Source organism: Ahaetulla prasina, chromosome 5 (assembly GCF_028640845.1).
Source record: "Ahaetulla prasina isolate Xishuangbanna chromosome 5, ASM2864084v1, whole genome shotgun sequence".
Taxonomy (NCBI): Eukaryota; Metazoa; Chordata; class Lepidosauria; order Squamata; family Colubridae; genus Ahaetulla; species Ahaetulla prasina.
In genome coordinates, this window is record NC_080543.1 from 37,801,424 (window position 1) to 37,823,491 (window position 22,068).

At 38.8% G+C, this 22,068-nt stretch overlaps 1 protein-coding gene across 1 annotated transcript in view; it reads right to left on the reverse strand.

Moving 5' to 3' along the window:
- The window catches only part of MORC1 (MORC family CW-type zinc finger 1), a 72,072-nt gene that overhangs the window by 13,231 nt on the left and 36,773 nt on the right, over positions 1-22,068 (reverse strand). Inside the window, exons 15-20 of the mRNA XM_058185199.1 lie at positions 20,902-21,027; positions 15,113-15,218; positions 14,139-14,262; positions 12,556-12,624; positions 10,189-10,398; positions 3,227-3,313 (exon numbers count right to left, since the gene is read on the reverse strand). Of these exons, the coding sequence (XP_058041182.1) occupies positions 3,227-3,313; positions 10,189-10,398; positions 12,556-12,624; positions 14,139-14,262; positions 15,113-15,218; positions 20,902-21,027 (722 nt within the window). The remainder of the gene's footprint in view (positions 1-3,226; positions 3,314-10,188; positions 10,399-12,555; positions 12,625-14,138; positions 14,263-15,112; positions 15,219-20,901; positions 21,028-22,068) is intronic.

Genomic DNA, 22,068 nt, shown 5'->3' on the forward strand with positions numbered 1-22,068 from the left:
GAATTGTAACTCTTTCTTAAAGGTTTCCTGGGTGTACTATACGTAGAAAAACAACAAAGATTTACTATCACATTTACATTTCAAATGGACTCTGGAAATGCAAACTACATTTATTTTAATCTCTGGTTATTATGCATTTTATGATGCAAATGATTCTTAAATTATTCTAAAATGTTTGTTTTGCATTATTTTCTGGAAGCCAGTTGTTTTCTTTTTCATAATGCTTCTTAACATCAGTCTCCAAAGTGATTCTAAAATAGTACTTTCAAATGCTAATATTCTTTTTCCCCCAGTTAGACTAGTTAGGGTAAGTGTAGTAACATAATTAACTGACAACGGTTAATTCTTTTGAGCATGTGCTAATTACACCAGCATAACTGTTTAGGGGCTATCTTTTTCTTCATTAAAGAAAGAATATACAGCATTTCTGATAAACCAAACATCAAGACAGATGAGTCATAAGTAATAAAAATAAAGAACATTTCAAAGCAGAATTTTAGAAAGTTGGATGTACCTAACTGAGTAACATCGTGCTAAATAATCTGTAACGAAAACTTTTTTGTTGCAAGGATGTAATAAAGAAAGACAAGTGAATGAAAAGTTTACTTCCACGTATGTTAAATAAATCTTTTAGTAGTAACAATCACAACTAGAACATTATAGCAATTGGTAGCATCTAGCCAGTTACAACTGATCTCTTGTTTCCTTCCTCAGAAGTGAAGTGGGACCTTGTTGGACCTTGTCAGTTCTCTAGTGAGGAAAGAAAAAATTCAGCATCCAGAGGAAGACAATATATACAATTTCTGTATACAAAAAAACCATATGGGTAGTCCATAGTTACCAAAATCAAGCTCAGTTTGACTCTTCATTTATTTGTCAGTGAGTCAAAGTTTACTGTGGCCAAATACTATATAGAATAAAGCAATTAACAACTATTTAAAAGTAAAAGAGAAGGACAAAATATAGAACACAAGCTAAAGGAAAAATACACAATAATATAACACCTATTAATCATGTCAATCACCCCTAAAATCACCAGGGAATGACCTTTTAACTACTCGAATTCTTCACAACAACACAGAGTGGTGTATTCCAGCTTCTCTGTTCTCTCTGCTATTTAGGTTGTGGTTTTTTTTTTTGCAACAATTCCACTGCATTCTGGTTTCATTTTATTCAAGTCTGACACAATTCCAGTGGTCTGTCAGAACACTTCTGATTTTTTCCCCATCAAAGCTAGCACATAAACATATCCCAATGGTACTTTATGCGGATGATAAAAGTCATTCTGTCCCAGGCTGGTCTAGGCAAGATCATTCACCACCCACTGCACAGATTACGGAAGTAACAATACATACCCTGCTATTTGCTAAGTGCCCCAAAAATTACAGGTGACAATAAAATGGGCACAAATTCAAAAGGTCAAAGTTTTCAGATGCCTTGGAATTGAATGTCAGGCTTCAGGTGGGAGAAATGCACATCTGGATTATTTATTTATTTATTTATTTATTTATTTATTTATTTATTTATTTATTTATTTATTTATTTACATTTCTATACCACCCTTCTCCGAAGACTCAGGGAGGTTTACAGCCAAGTTAAAAAGACATATACAAAATTTAAAACACAATATTTGAAATTTAAAAATCTGAAACCATAAGGCCGAATATTAAAATAACAAGAAATAAAACCACTCAATAAAAAATTACTCTTAGGCCAACCCTGCTCGTTGAAACAAAAAAGTCTTGAGCTCGCGCTTAAAGGCCCGGAGGCCTTATGTAACTGAGTTATGTAACTCAGTAGACCCAAAGATTAGCCTCAGCAACTGAAACTTTTTACAGAATAGAAATACCTTTTTATTAGAGCTGTCATAAATATATGCCCAGTTTTTGTACACAGCCTAGCTTGGCCCTTGTGAGAACGCTCTCCCCCTGGGGGTCGCCAGCCGACATTGTCTGGCCGATGGCACCCTGAGGAGTGTCAGCGTTCTGAGTAACACGTCTGCTAAAATTAGAACTTCAAGGCAGGTAGATTCCTCAAAGAACATGCTTATTGGATACATCATATCAGCACAGCTAGAGAAAGCCAACTCTAAAAGTTCCCATGGTTTTTCCATAGTTAAAAGAGCAAATATTTCCCTCTCCAGATGTCACAGGTCACATTGTCCAATAGGAGTAGCTGGCAGGGTGCTTGGTCATTCCTCTCCTCCCTCAATTGCCACCTGTTGGGATGATCTTGGTTCCCACAAGAAACCTTTTTTTTTTTTTGACTATTAGCAAGCCTATCTATTTCTCCACCTCCCTTCCCCCTCTCAGAGTTTGTGGCAACTATGAGGCAGCACAAGATGACTTCAGCCAGGTTCGCTTCAGAGTTGACACCAAACTAAGAGAAGAAAAAAACTCCATAATTAACATTCTGTTTTTTGGTTCTACAGACACAATTTACACTAGTAATAATAGTGATGTTTCTATTATTCCTTAGCTTATGTTTTATATTAAACTTTGACTGACTGAAGATCTATTCATTTGATTATTCAAGAAATGTGATTGCAGAGTATGTAGATTTTGGTGCAAATTACAAAAATAGTGATTGATTTGTTTCAGCCTGGATCTACTCAAAGCATATATCAAGATTTAGGGGGGGAAACCCCCCAGAAAACAGACATGACATACTATTCCACTCAAGAAGATTCCCTCCCACTTTTGTTCAGCCAAGTTTAATTTAGCTATCAGAATCAATGTAAAGTTATCTCAGGTAAATTCCCTAAATTCTCAAATGCCCTCTTGCCTTTTGAAAATAGCTCCCATTCCTCCTTTGGAACATAAGATAAAGGTAAAGGTTACCCTGGCATATATGTGCTAGTCATTCCCTATTCTAGGGGGCGTGCTCATCTCTGTTTCTAAGCCGAAGAGCCGGCACTGTCCAAAGATGTCTCCATGGTCATGTGGCCGGAATGACTAAACGCCAACAGTGCACGAAACGCTGTTACCTTTCCACCAAAGGTGGTTCCTATTTTTCTACTTGCATTTTACGTGCTTTCAAACTGCTAGGTTGGCAGAAGCTGGGACAAGTAATGGGAACTCACTCCATTATGCGGCACTAGGGATTGCTGACCTTTCGATCAACAAGCTCAGCATCTTAGCCACTGAACCATCCTGTCCCCTTTGGAACATATTTAAATGTAATTGTCAGACCAAGGAAAAACAAAGCAAAACAAACAGGCTCTTACATAAATGATTTCTGGCTTGTTCTCCGATTCAATTTTCAGTTTAGGCTCTCCATAATGCAACCTTTCAAAATGTACTGAAGGTGACATCTGCATGAGAATTATTTAACAATAATTAATGAAAACTGAATGTCTAAGTATTGTACTCATAAAATAAGAACTGCCTTGCTCAAATTATTCACTAATTTAAATCAATTATAAATAAACAACCTCAATATTTAATAAAGTTTCTTATGCTAATCTTTTAGGGCATAGATGCCCTAAACCAGTGGTAGTCAACCTGGTCCCCACCGCCCACTAGTGGGCGTTCCAGCCTTCATGGTGGGCGGTAGGGGTTTTATCCAATACTGAAGCACTTTCCTTTTTTTTAATTTAATTGACTTTTTTTAAAAAAATCCACAGCATTATTTAAAAACATTTTCATTAGGTTTTCATAAAATTCCCCGTGACAATTTGAATTTCTGAAAATATACTATTTATACCGGCCGCGCATAAGTTAAGTTCACATAACGTAAGTGGAACTAAATGGCGCTGTAATGTGACCACAAACAAAAGAGCCTCATCCCAGAATAGCTCACGCATCTCCCCCCACACCACCCAGCTGTAACAGACAAGCAGAGCTGGTAGCCCCCCCCCAAGCTCAATCCACGATGCGCGAGAGGCATGCACAGACGATGATCAACGGCACATTACTGTAGAACTGGTGGGCAGTTAGAAAATTTTACTACTAACAGAGATACAAAAGTGGGCAGTAGGTATAAAAAGGTTGACTACCCCTGCCCTAAACTGTAGTCAATTTCTTCCACCTTCTTGTTCTGTTAATGAACTGTCCTGCTTGATTTAAAATTAGTAATTTTGTGATTTATTATGCAAATAATAAGATAATACAACAAAAGTATGTTCTCAAATGAGCTTTGAATTTACCAACACCATCCCTTGCCTTAGGCTTCTTATGGACATTACAGTTGTTTACCCATATTTAAAACTGTAAACAATACAATGTGGTAGGACAAAAACTATTTGGAGATATGATGTTGTCTAACCTGGCCCAATTTAATAATGCCCACATATGTGAGACAGAATCATAATCCTAAACATATAATGGTTTAGGATTAGGATTAGCAGGCTACCTATTACCAAAACTAGCTAGATGCATGTTTGCAACTGTACAATTCACAGTACGAACAGGCTATCCACTATAAGACCCAGCAAAGGTAGTCTAAGAGTGGGATAGAAAGCAAGATGTGAAGATGTGGAGAGAAAAAGGAGGGAGGAATGAAGAAAGGAAGAACAAGAGTACGATCTACTCAACTCACAGTCTTTGAATCCCGAGAGGAAGGAAAGATGTGCAACATCTGAAATGCCTGTATCTCTCCTCCATCTCTCACTTCCCATAAGCCACCTCCCTTTGAAGTTTAAAAAAGTCTGAAGTTTAAAAAAGGTTATTTTAAAATACTGTTTATTGAAATAAGATCAGATAGGTTTATGTTCCATACGAACCAGGGGTGAATCTAAAAATTTTCCCTACCGGTTCTGTGTGCGTAGCTTACAACTGGTACAGAATGCGGCCGCGTGGGGGATTGAGGGAGCTTCTCGTAGCTCCCATGTAACACCTCTCCTGCGCAGGCTGCATTGGTTGCCGGTGGTCTTCCGGGTGCGATTCAAGGTCCTAGTTATCATCTTTAAAGCGCTCCATGGCATGGGACTGGAATATTTATGGGACCGCCTACTGCCGCCAGTAACCTCTCATCGACCTGTGCGCTCCCGCAGAGAGGGCCTCCTCAGGGTGCCATCGGCCAGACAATGTCGGCTGGCGACCCCCAGGGGGAGAGCGTTCTCTGTGGGAGCTCCGGCCCTGTGGAATGAACTACCTGTGGGGCTACGTCTTCTCCCTGATCTTTGGACCTTTAAGCGCAAGCTCAAAACCTTCTTTTTTCACCAAGCAGGGCTGGCCTAATGATACAGTTTTTAATTGAGTGTTTTAATGGGATTTTAAGGGAATTAATTCTATTTTATTAATTTTTACCTAGAAATTTTTAATTCTTCAGCTTATTGAATCAGATTCTTAATTGTTTATTGTATTTTAAATTTTTCGATATTTATGTTTTATTTCTGCTGTACACCGCCCTGAGTCTTCGGAGAAGGGCGGTATAAAAATACGAAAAATAAATTAAATAAATAAATAAATAAATTGGTGCGTGTGGCTTGGTGGTCAGGTGACTGAATGGGCATGGTCAATAATAATAAATAATAAAAATAATAAACTATACAAAACTTGGGAGGCACTGGTCTACCTTCATTAAAAATAGAGGCCCAGGTCTACCAATTGCCTTTTACTGAGAGGCCCTGGTCTACCAATTGCCTTTTACTGAGAGGCCCCTGTCTACCAAGTGCCTTTTTTTGGCAGGCACCGATCTACCTTCTTTAAAAATAGAGGCACCGGTCTACTAGCTGCCTACAGCGCTGATCCTTTGAAGTGCTGCGGCAGTCATTTAAGGCCGTTTGCAGCTATATCACCACCGAGTGCTTCAGGGACAGAGAAGAGGAACAGCGAGGCGTGGGCAGTGGGGGGGGGCAGGGATTTTTGCTACTGGTTCTCCGAACTACCTGCCCCCATCGCTACCGGATTGTGCGATCCGGTCCGAACCGGGAGCATTTCACCCCTGATACGAACACAGACTGGATATAGGGTGTGAATTAACTGCACTGAAAAAGCATGAGATGCATGATCATATATGTAATTTGTAGCTAACTTGCAAGTAAGTGTATAAAGAAATATACTGGTATGTATCTATACATCTGGGTAAGCATCTCAAGACTAGATTTCATTCTAACATTCTCTCTTCCTATTAAGTCTCTTATGTCCTGCTCTTCTCTGTGGATGTCTGTTTTTTCTCCCAAAACCCTATAAATAATAGTTTTATGTAAAAATTACAATGAAAAAAAGATAAATGTTAGTGCAAATTGAACAAATAAAAGAATAAAATGAAAAAATAGAACATGCAGAAAAGAATCAAATAGAAATAAAAATAGAACAAAAAAGAATATAAGTAGTCCTCGACATAGGACCATATTGGAGCCTGCCCATTACAGTCATAAAATGGGTTGGTTGTATGTTTTATGTCTGTAGTCTTTTTTGTGACAGTTGTTAAGCAATGCCAAGATTGTAAGGCAAATGCTACAGTCCATAAGAGAACATTATGGTCATTAAACAAACCACTGGTTCCCTATGAGCATGTTTTTTTTGTAAGCTGAACCATCATAAAATATGCTCATGTGACTGTGGGATGGTGCAAATGCTTGTATGTGTGCCCATGTTCCCAAAGAATCTGGGTCATCAGTTTCTTTTTGGGGTTAGTTGTAACTCTGAATGCTCCCTAAATGACTGGGTATAAGTTGAGGACTACCTATGTAGTTAAAAAAAAGGTTTCTTTCTCAAATCATTTGATTTTACACATTTTACACAACTTATAACTTTATTAACTTTACACATTTTACACATTTTACACATTACTATTCGCCTCGTGAATTTTCCTCATTTCTTCTAATTGCTGTTTATGTCCCACCACAAGCCTGTGTAAACAAGGCATTACGAACTCTAGCTGACCAAATCATGGAGGCTGAAGCCAAACACCCTGATTCACTGGCCATTGTTTTGGGAGATCTAAACAAGGCAAACTTAAGGAAAGAGCTACCAAAATACTTTCAGCATGTCAATTGTCCCACCAGAGGCAAGAATACTCTAGACCATTGCTACACAACACTAAAAGATGCTTATCGGTCTTTATCACGTGCAGCTGTAGGACACTCTGATCATTGCATGATTCACCTTGTACCTGCTTACAGGCAAAGACTTAAAGCCACAAAACCAATAATTAAATCAGTGAAGACCTGGACGGAGGAATCAAAATTAAAGCTACAGGCATGTTTTGATGCACTGATTGGAATATTTTTAAAGATACCTCTGCAGACCTGGATGAACTCACAGATACTGTAACATCATATGTCAGCTTCTGTGAAGACCTATGTGTACCTACAAGGAACTTGCGAATATACAGTAACAACAAACCTTGGTTTACACCTAAACTTAAGCAGCTACAACATTACAAAGAGGAAGCCTACAGAAAAGGTGATAAAATGCTGTACAATCAGGCCAGAAATGCACTAACAAGGGAGATCAGAGCAGCAAAAAGAAGCTACTCTGAAAAGCTAAAGAATCGGTTTTCAGCAAATGAACCAGCAAACATGTGAAAAACTCTTAAAAATATCATCGGCTATGGCAAACCTCCTTACCAGGCTGAAGGTAATGAACAACTGGCAGATGACCTGAATGAGTTTTACTGCAGGTTTGAAAGGAAACTACAGCCACCTATCTCCACAAACCCCATCTCAGACACACCAACAACAGCCAAGCCTCCTACAACTGACCCCATTTCATTGGGTTCACAACCCCTAGTGATTACAGAAAAGGAAGTGCAGGACCTATTTCACAGACAAAAGCCAGGAAAAGCTCCAGGCCCAGACAAGATAACTCCTTCTTGCTTAAAAGTCTGTGCTGACCAATTGGCCCCCATCTTCACCCATATTTTCAATAAATCACTAGAGATGTGTTATGTTCCTTCTTGCTTCAAATGCTCTACCATCATCCCAGTGCCGAAGAAACCACCATCAAGGAACTGAATGACTACAGACCAGTTGCTTTAACATCTGTAGTCATGAAAACCTTTGAAAGGCTAGTGCTTTCCTACTTGAAAACCATCACGGATCCGCTGTTAGACCCCTTGCAATTTGCATACCGAGCAAATAGATCAACAGATGATGCTGTTAATATGGCTCTGCACTACATCCTACAACATCTTGAGTCTCCAAAGACCTATGCAAGGGTCCTTTTTGTAGACTTTAGTTCAGCATTCAATACCATCATTCCAGACATTCTTCTAACTAAGCTAAACCAGCTACAGGTACCGGAACAGACTTGTAAGTGGATCACAAGCTTCCTAACAAACAGGAAGCAGCAGGTGAAGCTAAGCAAGATCACATCAAATACCTGTACAATTAGCACAGGCCCCCCCCAAGGCTGTGTGCTCTCCCCACTTCTCTTCTCTCTGTATACCAATGACTGCATCTCCAATGATCCATCTGTTAAGCTACTGAAGTTCGCAGATGACACAACAGTGATTGGTCTCATTCGAGACAATGACGAATCTGCATATAGACGAGAGGTCGAACGACTAGCCTTGTGGTGCAACCAAAACAATCTGGAACTGAACACACTCAAAACCGTAGAAATGGTGGTAGACTTTAGGAGAAACCCTTCCATACTTCCCCCTCTCACAATACTAGACAACACAGTATCAACAGTAGAAACCTTCAAATTTCTAGGTTCTATCATATCGCAAGATCTAAAATGGACAGCTAACATAAAAAACATCATTAAAAAAGGACAACAAAAAATGTTCTTTCTGCGCCAATTCAGTAAGCTCAAACTGCCCAAGGAGCTGCTGATTCAGTTCTACAGAGGAATTACTGAGTCTGTCATTTGCACCTCTATAACTGTCGGTTCTGCATCCCAACAAGAAAAACACAGACTTCAAAGGATAATTAGAACTGCAGAAAAAATAATTGCTACCAACTTGCCTTCCATTGAGGACCTGTATACTGCACGAATCAAGAAGAGGGCTGTGAAAATATTTACAGATCCCTCGCATCCTGGACAAACTGTTTCAATTCCTACCCTCAAAATGACGCTATAGAGGACTGCACACCAGAACAACTAGACACAAGAACAGTTTTTTCCCGAAGGCCATCACTCTGCTAAACAAATAATTCCATCAACACTGTCAAACTATTTACTGAATCTGCACTACTATTAATCGTCTCATAGTTCCCATCACCAATCTCTTTCCACTTATGACTGTATGACTATAACTTGTTGCTGGCAATCCTTATGATTTATATTGATATATTGACCATCAATTGTGTTATAAATGTTGTACCTTGATGAACGTATCTTTTCTTTTATGTACACTGAGAGCATATGCACCAAGACAAATTCCTTGTGTGTCCAATCACACTTGGCCAATAAAATTCTATTCTATTCTATTCTATTCTATTCTATTCTATTCTATTCTATTCTATTCTATTCTATTCTATTCTATTATTTATTTATTTATTTATTTATTTATTTATTTATTTATTTATTTATTTATTTATTTATTTATTTATTTATTATTTATATTTTTATACCGCCCTTCTCCGAAGACTCAGGGCGGTGTACAGCCAAAATCAAGTCTCACCAGGCCCAAGGTTGACTCAGCCTTCCATCCTTTATAAGGTAGGTAAAATGAGGACCCAGATTGTTGGGGGCAATAAAGTTGACTTTGTATATAATATACAAAATGGATGAAGACTATTGCTTAACACAATGTAAGCCGCCCTGAGTCTTCGGAGAAGGGCGGGATATAAATTCAAATAAAATTAAAAAAAAAAAAGTAACACAGCAATTAAAACCATATATCACTAAAAATCTAATTCAATTTGGCTAAAAGTTAAAAATAATAGAATAAAATTATAAAAACCCAATAAAACCCCTTTAAAATTCCCTTTAGGCCAGCCCTGCTCGATAAAATAAGAAAGTCTTGAGCTCGCGCTTAAAGGTCCGGAGGTCAGGGAGTATGTGTAGCCCCACAGGTAGTTCATTCCACAGGGCAGGTGCCCCCACAGAGAATGCTCTTCCCCTGGGAGCCGCCAGCCGACATTGTTTGGCTGACGGCACCCTAAGGAGGCCCTCCCTGTGAAAGCGCACAGGTCGATGGGAGGCTATTGGTGGCAGTAGGTGGTCCCGTAAATATCTATTTAACAGAATCCCATTGGCAGCGTCTAAAACCCTAAAGTCAATACAAATGATTAAGCACATGTTAACTATTGTCAGGCTTTTCTTTTCAGCATTCTAAAATACATTATACCTTTGGCATATTGTGATCCTTTCTGTCCGCCACTGTGGACTTTTTTTCATCCTGATAAAAATTACGCCTCCTTTGTGAGCAAGCTGTTTGCCTTGCCAATGGTTGCTTTCGATAATTTGACTGTGGTACATATCCTTTACTTGCATTTTTTATAGTCAGGTGTCTGTAAGCTTGAGGTGAATCTTTACAAAAAGTCTTCTGGCAGACATTCTTCCAGACATTTTTTTTTTGGAAAACAAGAAAACAACAACAATCCAATATCACCTTTAAGCCTGGATATTTTTTTGGGGGGGGGAATGACCCTAAAATTACATATCTTGCTGGGTTATTTAATGCAGGAGTTCCAAACCCCCACCCCACAACCAGGGCCTTGAGCCATATGGAACCAGGCTGAGGAAGTGGCAGGTGAGCATGCATGCATCCCCCACTTGTGTGAGCAGCAGACAAGCACATGCAATGCATATGTGGGCCCACTGCTTGCACTGACCCTGTCCCCTCTCCCTCCCTGATGGTCCACAAAACAGGAAAGGCTGGGCAACTCTGATTTAATGTACTGAATAGACTTCTAATTCTATGCTTCTACTGGTTATATTTACATTGATTAACATACCGTTCTTTTTGGAGTATTAGACACATTTCCCCCCCCCCCCAAAAGGGAGTGGAAATGTTGGTGTGTCTTATACACTGAATACAGCCATTTTAGCCTCCCGAAACCCTGCCCCGCATGTCCTGTTTTTGCAAAAACGGGCCCATTTTTCGCAAAAAACGGGGCACACAGAGGGTTTGGGAGGCTTCCAGAATACTCGTGTGGGCTGGGGAGGGCAAAAATGCCATTTTTGCAAAAAACACAGTTTTTGGCCTCCCAGACACCCCATGTGTTAAGTTTTTGCTCTCCCCAGTCCCCAGGAGCCCTCTGCAGGCCGTTTTTCTGAAAAATGGGATGCACAGAGGGTTTGGGAGGCCTGCAGAGTGCTCCTAGGGGCCGGAGAGGGCAAAAACGTTTTTCTTGCTTACCTCTTCAAAATCTTGGTGCGTCTTATACACCGATGCGTCTTATAGTCCAAAAAATACGGTAATCATTTCTTTCCTATTGGCTAATTGCTTGTCTAAATAGAAATTAGAATATGGATGTTCTATTTTTTTGCTTGATTTACAAACTAGGATTGCAAAATGGGGTCTAATCTTGGTTTCTAAATCCCAATTTAACTTTGTAGCCATGTAAAAATACGTTTTCTAACAGATGATTCCTCTCATGTACTGATGCAGTTTTAGTTAATTAAGGAAATACGTTTTCCTATGAAGACAAAATACATAATTATAACATACTTTAAAATATGTAGGTTTTGCGCTTTCATATGTTTATTTGCATACATAAATGAAGGTATCAATTTGGTTGACTATAGAATATTTGTTGCTCAGGATTGAACTGTGGAATTCTTAGTGTTGTCTGAACTTAGTTGTTGATAGTTGACAATATTTTTGAATTCTAGTTAATTTTTTTCCATAGCATGTTTTGTAATTATTTCAACTTTTATTAACCATATAATAGTTGACTAATAAATACTGAAATAGATTTATCAAATGGACTATAATATGAATAATTACGTATTTTGTATATACTAATATTTATATTTGTTTTAATTTTTTTCCTTCTGAGTTTAATCTAAATAAGGTTTAGATTTTCATTCTCAGCTATAGCTGCTCTGTTAATTTTTTAAAAAGCATAGGGATGTATTTCCGTACAAGATTAAACTATGCATTAGGTTCAGTCCTGAAACTCTCTTGATTTCCATTGATAGTAATGACATACAGGTGAAACTCGAAAAATTAGAATATCGTGCAAAAGTTCATTTATTTCAGTAATGCAACTTAAAAGGTAAAACTAATATATGAGATAGACTCATTACATGCAAAGCGAGATAGTTCAAGCCTTGATTTGTCATAATTTTGTTGATTATAGTTTACAGCTCATGAAACTCCAAATTCACAATCTCAGAAAATTAGAATATTACATGAAATCAGTAAAACAAGGATTGTACATATAACAATATCGGACCTCTGAAAAGTATAAGCATGCATATGTACTCAGCACTTGGTTTGGGCCCCTTTTGCATCACTTACTGCCTCAATGCGTCGTGGCATGGATGCTATCAGCCTGTGGCACTGCTGAGGTGTTATGGAAGACCAGGATGCTTCAATAGCGGCTTTCAGCTCTTCTGCATTGTTCAGTCTATCTCATATATTAGTTTCACCTTTTAAGTTGCATTACTGAAATAAATGAACTTTTGCACGATATTTTCATTTTTCGAGTTTCACCTGTATGTTCCCAAGAAAGTTATATATAGAATTGCAGTCCCAATTACTCACATCCTTAGCAGGAGTTTTGCTGTCATCTGTATTCTTAGAAAATTTAGGTGGTTGAATCAAACGAAGTTGCTGTAAAAAAGACACCAAAGTAAGATATCTGTTTTTACTTTTTACTTTTTCAAATAACAAATTTATTATGAATAGGGAAACTCAAGACTTATTATTTGCCACCTTGAACACTTACTATATACAAAGGCAGAATATCAATCAGTCAATCAAACCATGACATCCTAGATAAAAACTTTCCATTCTTCATCTCAATGTAGATAGAAACAGAATTTTGAAAAATATTACAGTCAGGGTATTAATGGTTTTGTGATTGCAACTGAAGTACCTTTCAAGCTTTATAGAAAGCATCTGGAAGTTTGGAATACAGGTTCTCTAGCCCTAATATATATATTTAGAAAGTCCTTTATCAACGGGAATAGGAATCACCAAGACTGTTGGACCAATGTCCTAAGTATAGCATAATATCTCCTATGTGCCTCTTTGGGGCAAATATTGGGGACTACAGTTCAAGGAAATTTTTGTCTTTTCTATGGATTTAGCATGAACATTTTATCTGTTTGAGTATCTTAAAAAATGGGTTAAACTTCTCGTAAGTATACTGTTTCATCTAATCTAGGAAGGGACAACATTATTGTCTGACACTGTTCCTTCCTTTTATACAAAATTTCATCTTCCTAAGATGAAAACATTTGCCACAAATCCTCATTCTATAAATTGCTTCTTTCTGAGGCATTTTAAAACGTATTGAAAAAAAGTTATAGATATTTTTTAATTAAATCAGAATTTATATGAGCAACTCCTTCTACTGTATTTATTTCTACCAAATTTATTATATTTAGTTATATAACAGTCCACATAACTTCTGTCCCATTAGCTACAAAAATAGCAGACATTTACAAAAGCATCTACATTACAAGTATGCAGCTTAACACTCTCTGCCAACTCTCTCCTCCTTTCTTTAATTTTAATGAAAATTGATCCATTTCTTCTACCTTCATGGAAATTTCTATCCTCTGAGAGACATACATACATGTACTTACATTTCGCCATGCTGGCTGATAGGAAGAGAATGTGTAATCTAGTATTTCTGACTTATTTTTGGACCATAAACATCAGACTGTAAAGTGGGTTAGAACAGCGACCCCCAACCTTTCGAACTTTTTGGACTGGGTGGCGGGGAGAAGGAATAGTTATGTGCGAGTGGTGGACGAGCACAAATGGGATTGTGCATGCACGCTCATGCAAGTGGAGTTACGCACATACATGCACTCATCCACCACTTCCATGGCCCGGTTACGAACCTGCTAAGGCCTGGTAGTTGGCTACAGTCCAGAGGTTGGAGATCCCTGGGTCAGATAATTCTCTGGCAAATAATCCTTTCTAGCAATTTGATGCATTTGGGATTCCACTTCAATTTTGTGTTCAAAGTCATCTTCCTTCCAAAATACCAAAATTTTAATTATTCAAGGTGTATGTAGGATTCTATATGATTTAATAAAAAATTGTATTATTTAATTCTACCCAGATAAATTCCAAACATATTCATTTCTATGATAATTTATATAACAGCTCACCAGTTTTTCCACTTTCCTTTTATTTTTCTGAATGGAATCAATTAGTAGCTTTTCTTTGTCATTCAAATGAGTTGGGTTGAATGTGCCCAAAGGGATTCTGGGCAAATTCTCTGGTATACTGCACCTTTCAAATTGCAAAAAAATACATTATTTATAGAAATAATTATGGTCTCCTCTTTATGTTTTGTCTTGGACCTCCTGCTTTTGCAAATGACTTGGACACCGATAGCTGAACAGCTTTGCACATGGTTTCATGCTACTCATAACAAAAGACTAATCCCACAGTCACTGAACATGGGCATTTGTGTTTAGTTGTTTATATGTGTGTATATATGGTAACAAACAAATGAAAATACAAGTCAAATATGTACTTTATTGCGTACAGTATTATTGCGTAGAGTACAGAATTGCGTGTAAAATGTTTGGTACTAATATTTTGTTGTTCTGACCTAGTGTTCCATGAGCTATGTACAATATGGTGCACTTAATATCTTAATGATGTCTTTCCATGATTTCTAAATGCCCTTGTGTTATTACTGTTTGGTAAATATTGTTACCTTTTCTGGTGTTATTTAAACATCCAGCCAAGAATATTTATTCAATAAAGGTAAATATTTTGCTAATTACAAAGAATAGAAGCTTCTTTGAAAACTTGCTCTTTACAACAATTCCTATGGTCAGTTTATAAAAGTAATATTCTTTATCAAAATTATTTGATGACATATTTTAAGTGGTTTGCTTGTTAAGTACCGATGTTGACTTTAGAAAGATGTCTATTATACACTTGAATAGCTGTGTATTATAAACTATTTATAAATACAACAATCTTGAGAGACATAAAATATAGTTGGTATGAATATAAAAATAATTACAAGTCTGATGTCTTATTAGGATCATGCATACTTAATGGAACAGTGCAGAGGAAAGGAACTCTTCTGGTAGCGAAAGAGTGCAGATATAATATCACTACTTACTTATTTTCTAGGGAGTTGGAGCTTCTTTCACAGTTCCAGATGTCATGATGATCTTCATTATTTATATCAGTGTTAGGTGACAAGAATCTCCATTTGAGACAAACATCTAATGAATTAACAGAATTAATCCAAAATTAATTATAAAGTTGATTTTATGTGGAACGTTAAACCTCTATTATTTATTTTATTAGGAACTTGATACCTATATATTACAAATCAGAAAATATTACTTAAGATATGGATTTTTCCTTCAGAATAATACTATTATTATCTGAAATTAGCTTAGAAACATTTGAGTGCATAAAGTAGTTTCCTACAAGTTGAAATCAACATCTGGTAATCACACCTGTGTAGTTTCCCTGAAATCAATACGGAAGCAGTTTGCCATTGTCCTTTTTTTAAATCTAGCTTCAGCCTGGGATTTCCATCCAAATATTAATCAAAACCTAAGCTGACTAAGTACTGTCAAATATACAGTACTACTCAGAGCTGAAATACATGTTTAAAGAGCATATTTTCCCAGATCTCTGAATTTCACTTAGTCTTTGAATGACATGCCATGAGTTACCCTCCAATAAAAGTCAGTGGGGAAAAGACCAAAAGAAGTTAGGACAACAAGAATAAAAACTGCATTCAATTTAAATTTAGATTTTATCAAAAGAAGATTAGAGGGAGACTAAAAGTAGATTAAAAGTAGATTAACTAAATACATTTAATATAATTAATTACTTCCTCACTTAGTAATGTTTGTTTATAGACTACAATTGGAACTCTCAGTATTTTCCCAGATCTGTGGAATGAGCACCAGAAACAAACTGGTAAACCTGAAGAGAGATACTATATAACATGTGTTATTTTAGAAAAACACATAACTACCATGTTTCTCCAAAAAGATGACCCACCTTGAAATAAGCCTTATCACATTTTTGAGCACATGCAATCAAATTAAATTTCACCCACAAAATGAGCCCTAATTAAGACCCCACCCACCCCGGGGTGCAGGGTCTGGGGCGAGGCACACAGGTAAAAAATAAGGTAGGGTGGGGATGGGGGCATGGTGGAGCTGCCCCAATTACAAGGCCTCGCACACCCCGACACCTGCCTTGCCTTCTTCTGCAACCGCTTGCTGCCACTTGCATGCATCGCCCTGGCCTCCGTTTTGAGGCCAGTTTTGGCCTCCGTTTTGAGGATCAATTAAGAGCTCTGTTATCAGCTGCATATGCCTTCCGGTAGGCATCTGAAAGTGAAAGGGAGGCCAGGGCGATGCGTGTGATTGGCGGCAAGTGGCCACAGAAGAAGTGGGACAGCAGCAGGTTCCTGCTGGGCAGGGCTGCTGGTGCCATCATCGCAAGTTGAGTAAATAATTAGAACTCTCCAAAAAGAAGGCTTAGCCGTTTTTTCAGGGGTCAAAAGAAAATAAGACCCACCCTTCTTTTTGGAGAAACACGGTACTTATGCAACTACAATTGGCATCATCTGAAGTTTCCAGAAATTCTTCGAAACAGCCCCATATAGAGAATATTAAAATAGTCTAATTGGGATGTGACTAAATAACTTTGAGCAGAGCCGTCCAATCTAGGAATGGATGCAACTGGTGCACAATGTGAAGTTGTGCAAAGCCTGTTGTAATCACGACTGCCACTTGCTCTTTGAAAAGGAGACAAGAGTCCAGGAGGACCCAGGTTGTGTATAATGTCCATTTGGAGCTGCACAATCTCACCTATCACCAAGGATATTGCTAGAACTGGCAAGTCCCCAAATCCAAAAACAATCAATCATGCCAGGGTTTATCTGAAGCCCATTGTTCCTGATCCAGACCCTCACAGCCTCCAGGCTCTGGGATGATGTCTATGTTGTGATTCGTCAGCAGCCTGGGGAGCTGTTGGTGGAATCGGACTGCGACGAGCCTGTTCCTAATGCCCGCATGAGACGAGCTGCCAGAAGGCAGGAGCAGCTCAAGCAGAGAGGTCACCTCGGGAGTAGGGCCAAGAGCTAATTGGCCCCTCCCATAAGGTTTAAAAGGAGACCAGCACCGATGTCTCTGTTTGCCAGAAAGCAACGTTGCAGCTGCGCTCTTTGATCTGTTCTCTGCTCTGGATGTTTAGCAGAAAAGACCTTGGCAGTTATCCAGATTGAACTAGGTTTGAGATAACCAAAGACTGTTTGTTTGTGAAGCCTTTGTTTCATTTTGAGTTACCTGGCATTGGGAATGAATTAATTCCCAGGTGTTTGAATAAAGTGTATTTTTACTAAGGACTGCGTTTGTTGCTACCTGCTCGAGTCTGGGTCACAACAGTCTATGGCATAGCTTATTTTGTTAGTAGAACAAATATGTAATTGGATATCATCAGCAAACTGATGATACCTTATCCCATGGTGATGGATGGAACACACATTGGCCTACTGTAAAAGTCAAATAGGACCAGAACTAACATATAACACTACGACACCCCACATAGCAAGGACTGAGTGTGGGACTCTTTCCCCAATTACCACTGATGGGAATTGACTCCAGAGAAAGAAGCAAACTAGCACAATATTGTGTGATCACTCCCAATCCCTTGAGTTAATCTAGAAGGATACCATGGTTGTATCAAAAACTGCAGAGAGGTCAAATAGGGCAACAATGGATTTAAAACCTACATCCCACTCTCTTCAGAGATCATCCTTAAGTATGCCAATGTTGCTTCATCCCATATCCAAGTATGAATGTTGACTGAAAGAGATTCAGATAATCTACTTCATCCAAGGTTCTTAACCACTTCTCACTGGCAGCAGTTGAAAGGATCATATTCCATCATTGTTGTACAATTGGGTTCCCTCAGCTCAGAAACACTGAATCCACCACTGCCACTGGTCACTAGCTAAGCCTGGCAGCCAATCAAGATCACTCCCCTGTCTCTCACAGGCTAACACAGCCACTGGCAAATCCACCAAACAAAAATCCACAAAGAAATTACAAATATTGTAATTGTAACTTTGTAATTACACAATTAACTTACACATTAACTTGTAATTACACAATTACAAAGAAAACACAATACATAGAAGGGCTGCAGGTCTACAGAGTGGTATGCACATGAAAGCAGCACAGCCAAGTTAACACACATGGCCTATCCTATAGCCTGCTTTTCCTGGAACGTAAGAACAGAGCCCGAACAACCCTAAAAGATCCAAATCTAGGTCCAAACCAAACCCAGCCTTATTGCAGACCTAAACATTCATTAGAAATGCTGTAAAACCTATGAGGATAGTCCCTCTGGGGCTCCTACTATCTCTGCCACCTTCCAGAAGCAAAGTCTTTTCTTCCAATTCTTCTAGAACAGTGATGGCTAACCTTTTTGCCGTCGCATGCCAAAAGAAGGGGTCACGTGGGGGGTTGCGCGTCGACATGCCCACACCCATAATTCAATGTGTCCTTCCCGCCGTGCATCCGTGCATGACCCCCCCCCCTGTACTCCCCCTCCTTTTGGCACACAATGGCATGGTAAGATTGGTAGGCCTGTTTTTTGCTCTTCCCAGGCTCCAGAGCCTTTCAAGGAGCCTGGGAAGGGTGAAAACAGCCTTTCCCACCCCCCCAGAGGCCCTCCAGAGGCTGGAAACAGCCTGTTTGCTGACTTCTGGTGGGACCGGAAGGTCTGTTTTTCACTCTTCCCAGGCTTCAGAGCATTTCTAGGAGCTGGGGGAGGGCGAAAACAGCTTTCCTCACCACCCCCAAAGGCCGTCCAGAGGCCAGAAATGGCCCATTTCCCGGCTTCTGGTCCGTGCCCACCAATATGGCTCCGCATGCCCCCTGTGGCACATGTCCCATAGGTTCACCATCACGGTTCTAGGATATTCTACTGGATCATTACTTTGTCAACGCTTTGTAACTTTGAATAGTTGCTAAATGGGATGGTTGTTAAGCAAGATTTACATGTAATGATTTTGCCCTTCTACAGCCTTAAATATTTTTTTTTTATTTGCATTTATATCCCGCTCTTCTCCGAAGACTCAGGGCGGCTTACACTATGTTAGCAATAGTCTTCATTCTATTTGTATATTTATATACAAAGTCAACTTATTGACCCCAACAATCTGGGTCTTCATTTTACCTACCTTATAAAGGATGGAAAGCTGAGTCAACCTTGGGCCTGGTGGGACTAGAACCTGTAGTAATTGCAGGCAGCTGCTGTGAATAACAGACTGCATTAGCAGTCTGAGCCACAGAGGCCCCATATATATAAATATTATAATATTGTTGTGGCTCCAGCCCCCCCCCCCAGGCCTGGCCCCTGCCAGAGAGGGCCGGCTTCTCTGGCTCAGCTCCAGGAGCCAGGGTCAGGCCAGGTGGAGGAGGTAACGAGGCCTCTGTCTTCTGTATCTCCCCCTGCCCAGGCAACGCTTCCAGACCCAGCTGTGGACAATCAGTCCTGGTTAGATCCCAGGTTTTGTAGACAAGAGAGGCGAGAACAACAAAAAAGGGGGTGGGGCAGGCCTAGAGAGTGCTGAGTCACGGAGCCATACCCCACAGGGTATAAAAGCAGGAGGGGCTGCTCTACTCCTTCATGACGGACAAAACGAACTGACTGGAGAAAACTTGAGCTGAACTATTTGAGCATTTGGCCTGAATTGCTGTTTGTTCCTGACTTCCTGGTTGCTCCAGTAATGAGCTTCGGTGACGCCGGCATCTGGGAAGATAAAGAAAACCTTGGCAGACAATTGCTGGTTTGCTACCAGAGCTGATAGCTGCCGTGGACTACATTGCTGGCTAATTGAGTCAGTTCATGTGTTTCCCGGACTGAGGTGGGGGGGGGGGAACAGAACAAATTTAGAACTTTTGTTGTAATACTCTGGGAGTTGTACCCAAGATATTAAAAAGGTATACATGTAATTCTCAGTAGCAATCACATAAATCTCTGTGATACCTATATCATGTTATGATACTTCTGATTTCTTTACTGAAGTTTAGTGACATAGTAGCCATATCTGTATAATAACCACCACATGCAAAATAGGGCAGAAAATCCTTCTCTACAACACAATTTCTTGAACTAATTCATAATCCCAGCCAATTAAAATTGTGTTTGTGCCTCCCTTCCCCACACACATGTACTCTAGGGATGTTTTTTCCCCACAAGAGAAGGTGGGACTTAGAGATCTAGATTGCCAAAATATAGGCACATGGTTGCCCAAATAAAAATCAGAAATTGGGCAGCAAAACATAAATCTCATGAATTACATAGACTTCAGGTAGGAAAATAGATATTAAAGAAATCTTAAGCTGCACTTTGAAAAAATAGAAGGCTGAACAAGATCCTTTCTCAAAATAGATCAAACATTTTTTTAAAAAATTCAGTTTGTTTGTATATGTTTCTTCCATCTCAACATCCCTAGGAATGCTACCACATGAAGAGATTAAAAGAAAAAAAATTAAAGTTTTTTTTATCTAAACAGTTCTCAACAAATAGTATGCCTATAAATACTTGCCTATAATCCTTTTTATTCTACTGTGAGGCCAACAAAGACATTTGTTATATGCTGTTAACTTTATAGTAAAACATAAAGGAAATCTTTTAGATCTGCTGTCTGAAAAGTTTGCTTTTAAAGGCAGCAAAAATGAAACAAAAGAAGTGTTTACAAGAAGACCTTTTCAGTGAAGAAGGAAGTGAAAAACACAGTTGTATGCAGCACCCGTGAAGAGGAGAGCTCGAACTCTTCTTTGAAAGATAGGCTTTTTAGAAACATTCACTGAATTCTACGTTTACTCCTTTTTTCTCCTTTCAAACTGCCTAGCTATAGAAACTCACCACATTGCACAACATAAGGAATTTCTGCTGCTCGTCTTCTTTTATATTGAACTGTCTCAGAAGGTCTTTCATACCATTTATCACTTAGGTATCCAAAATCATTCCAGAACTTTTCTCCTTTTTGACCTTAGAAAATAAATAGTTTCAATATTACATTATATGTTGCAGTGAAAGAACAATCATAACCTCTATCAGATCAATTTGGCTTGGAAAACTATGAAGATTGCTTGGTTATAGTCTGGAACAAGGACAAGAACAGGTCAAAAAGCAGTTTCTCCCAAACGCAGTAGTGTAATGGCAACCTAAGCACTTAAATAGAGTTCAAGTTCATAATTTTTGTTTTTCTTGATGACAGTCTTATTTAGACTGGGAAAAAAGGCATCTTGAAATTTTTTGGTTCAACAATGTTAAAGGGAATCAACATAATTTTTTAAGCATATTTATTCTGCTATTTCCCACTTGATTTTACTAATTCGAAACTCTCTTACACAACATACAAAATGACCACAATCCTACCTGCATTTTATTGATAAATTTCATAGGTATACCAGTTTTCCTCTAGAGGTTTAAGATTAAATAAATAAAGGTCTTTTATCATTGCGTCTTCACAACAACAATAATCCTGTTTTGTTAATTAAAAATCTGGACTGGATCCAACTGAATTTTCAAAGCAAGCCATAAAAAATGGTGGGAAGAAGATTGTGCCTTCAAGTCAGTTTTGATTCCTGGTAATGGCCAAGTTAAGTCTGGGCAGCATTTCTTAGCAGCATTTTTGGAAGTGGTTTTCCAGTGCCTTTTCCCAGGGATGAGAGAAAATGACTAGCCCAAGGTCAGCTAGCCAGCTTTATGCCTAAATTTATAGAAGCTTTGTGCCTTACATTAAATTGTTGCTGTATTTCTGTCTTTCTCTGTCTCTCTGTCTCTCTCCCTCTCCCTCTAAAAAATTCTAATTTTTGCTTCTGTTCTTTCTCCCACAGTACACTTCATCCTATACTAATCTTGTAAATTACTGAGAGATCGGGGCTTCAAATCCAGGCAGAATTATGTCTGACCAGGAAAGGAACAATGTTGCTTGCTTAGCATTATAGGGAACATCTACTATATGTTAGGACTCAGTGCATTAGGTGAGGACAGGGTGGGGAATTTTAAAACAGGCAAGGTGGTGAC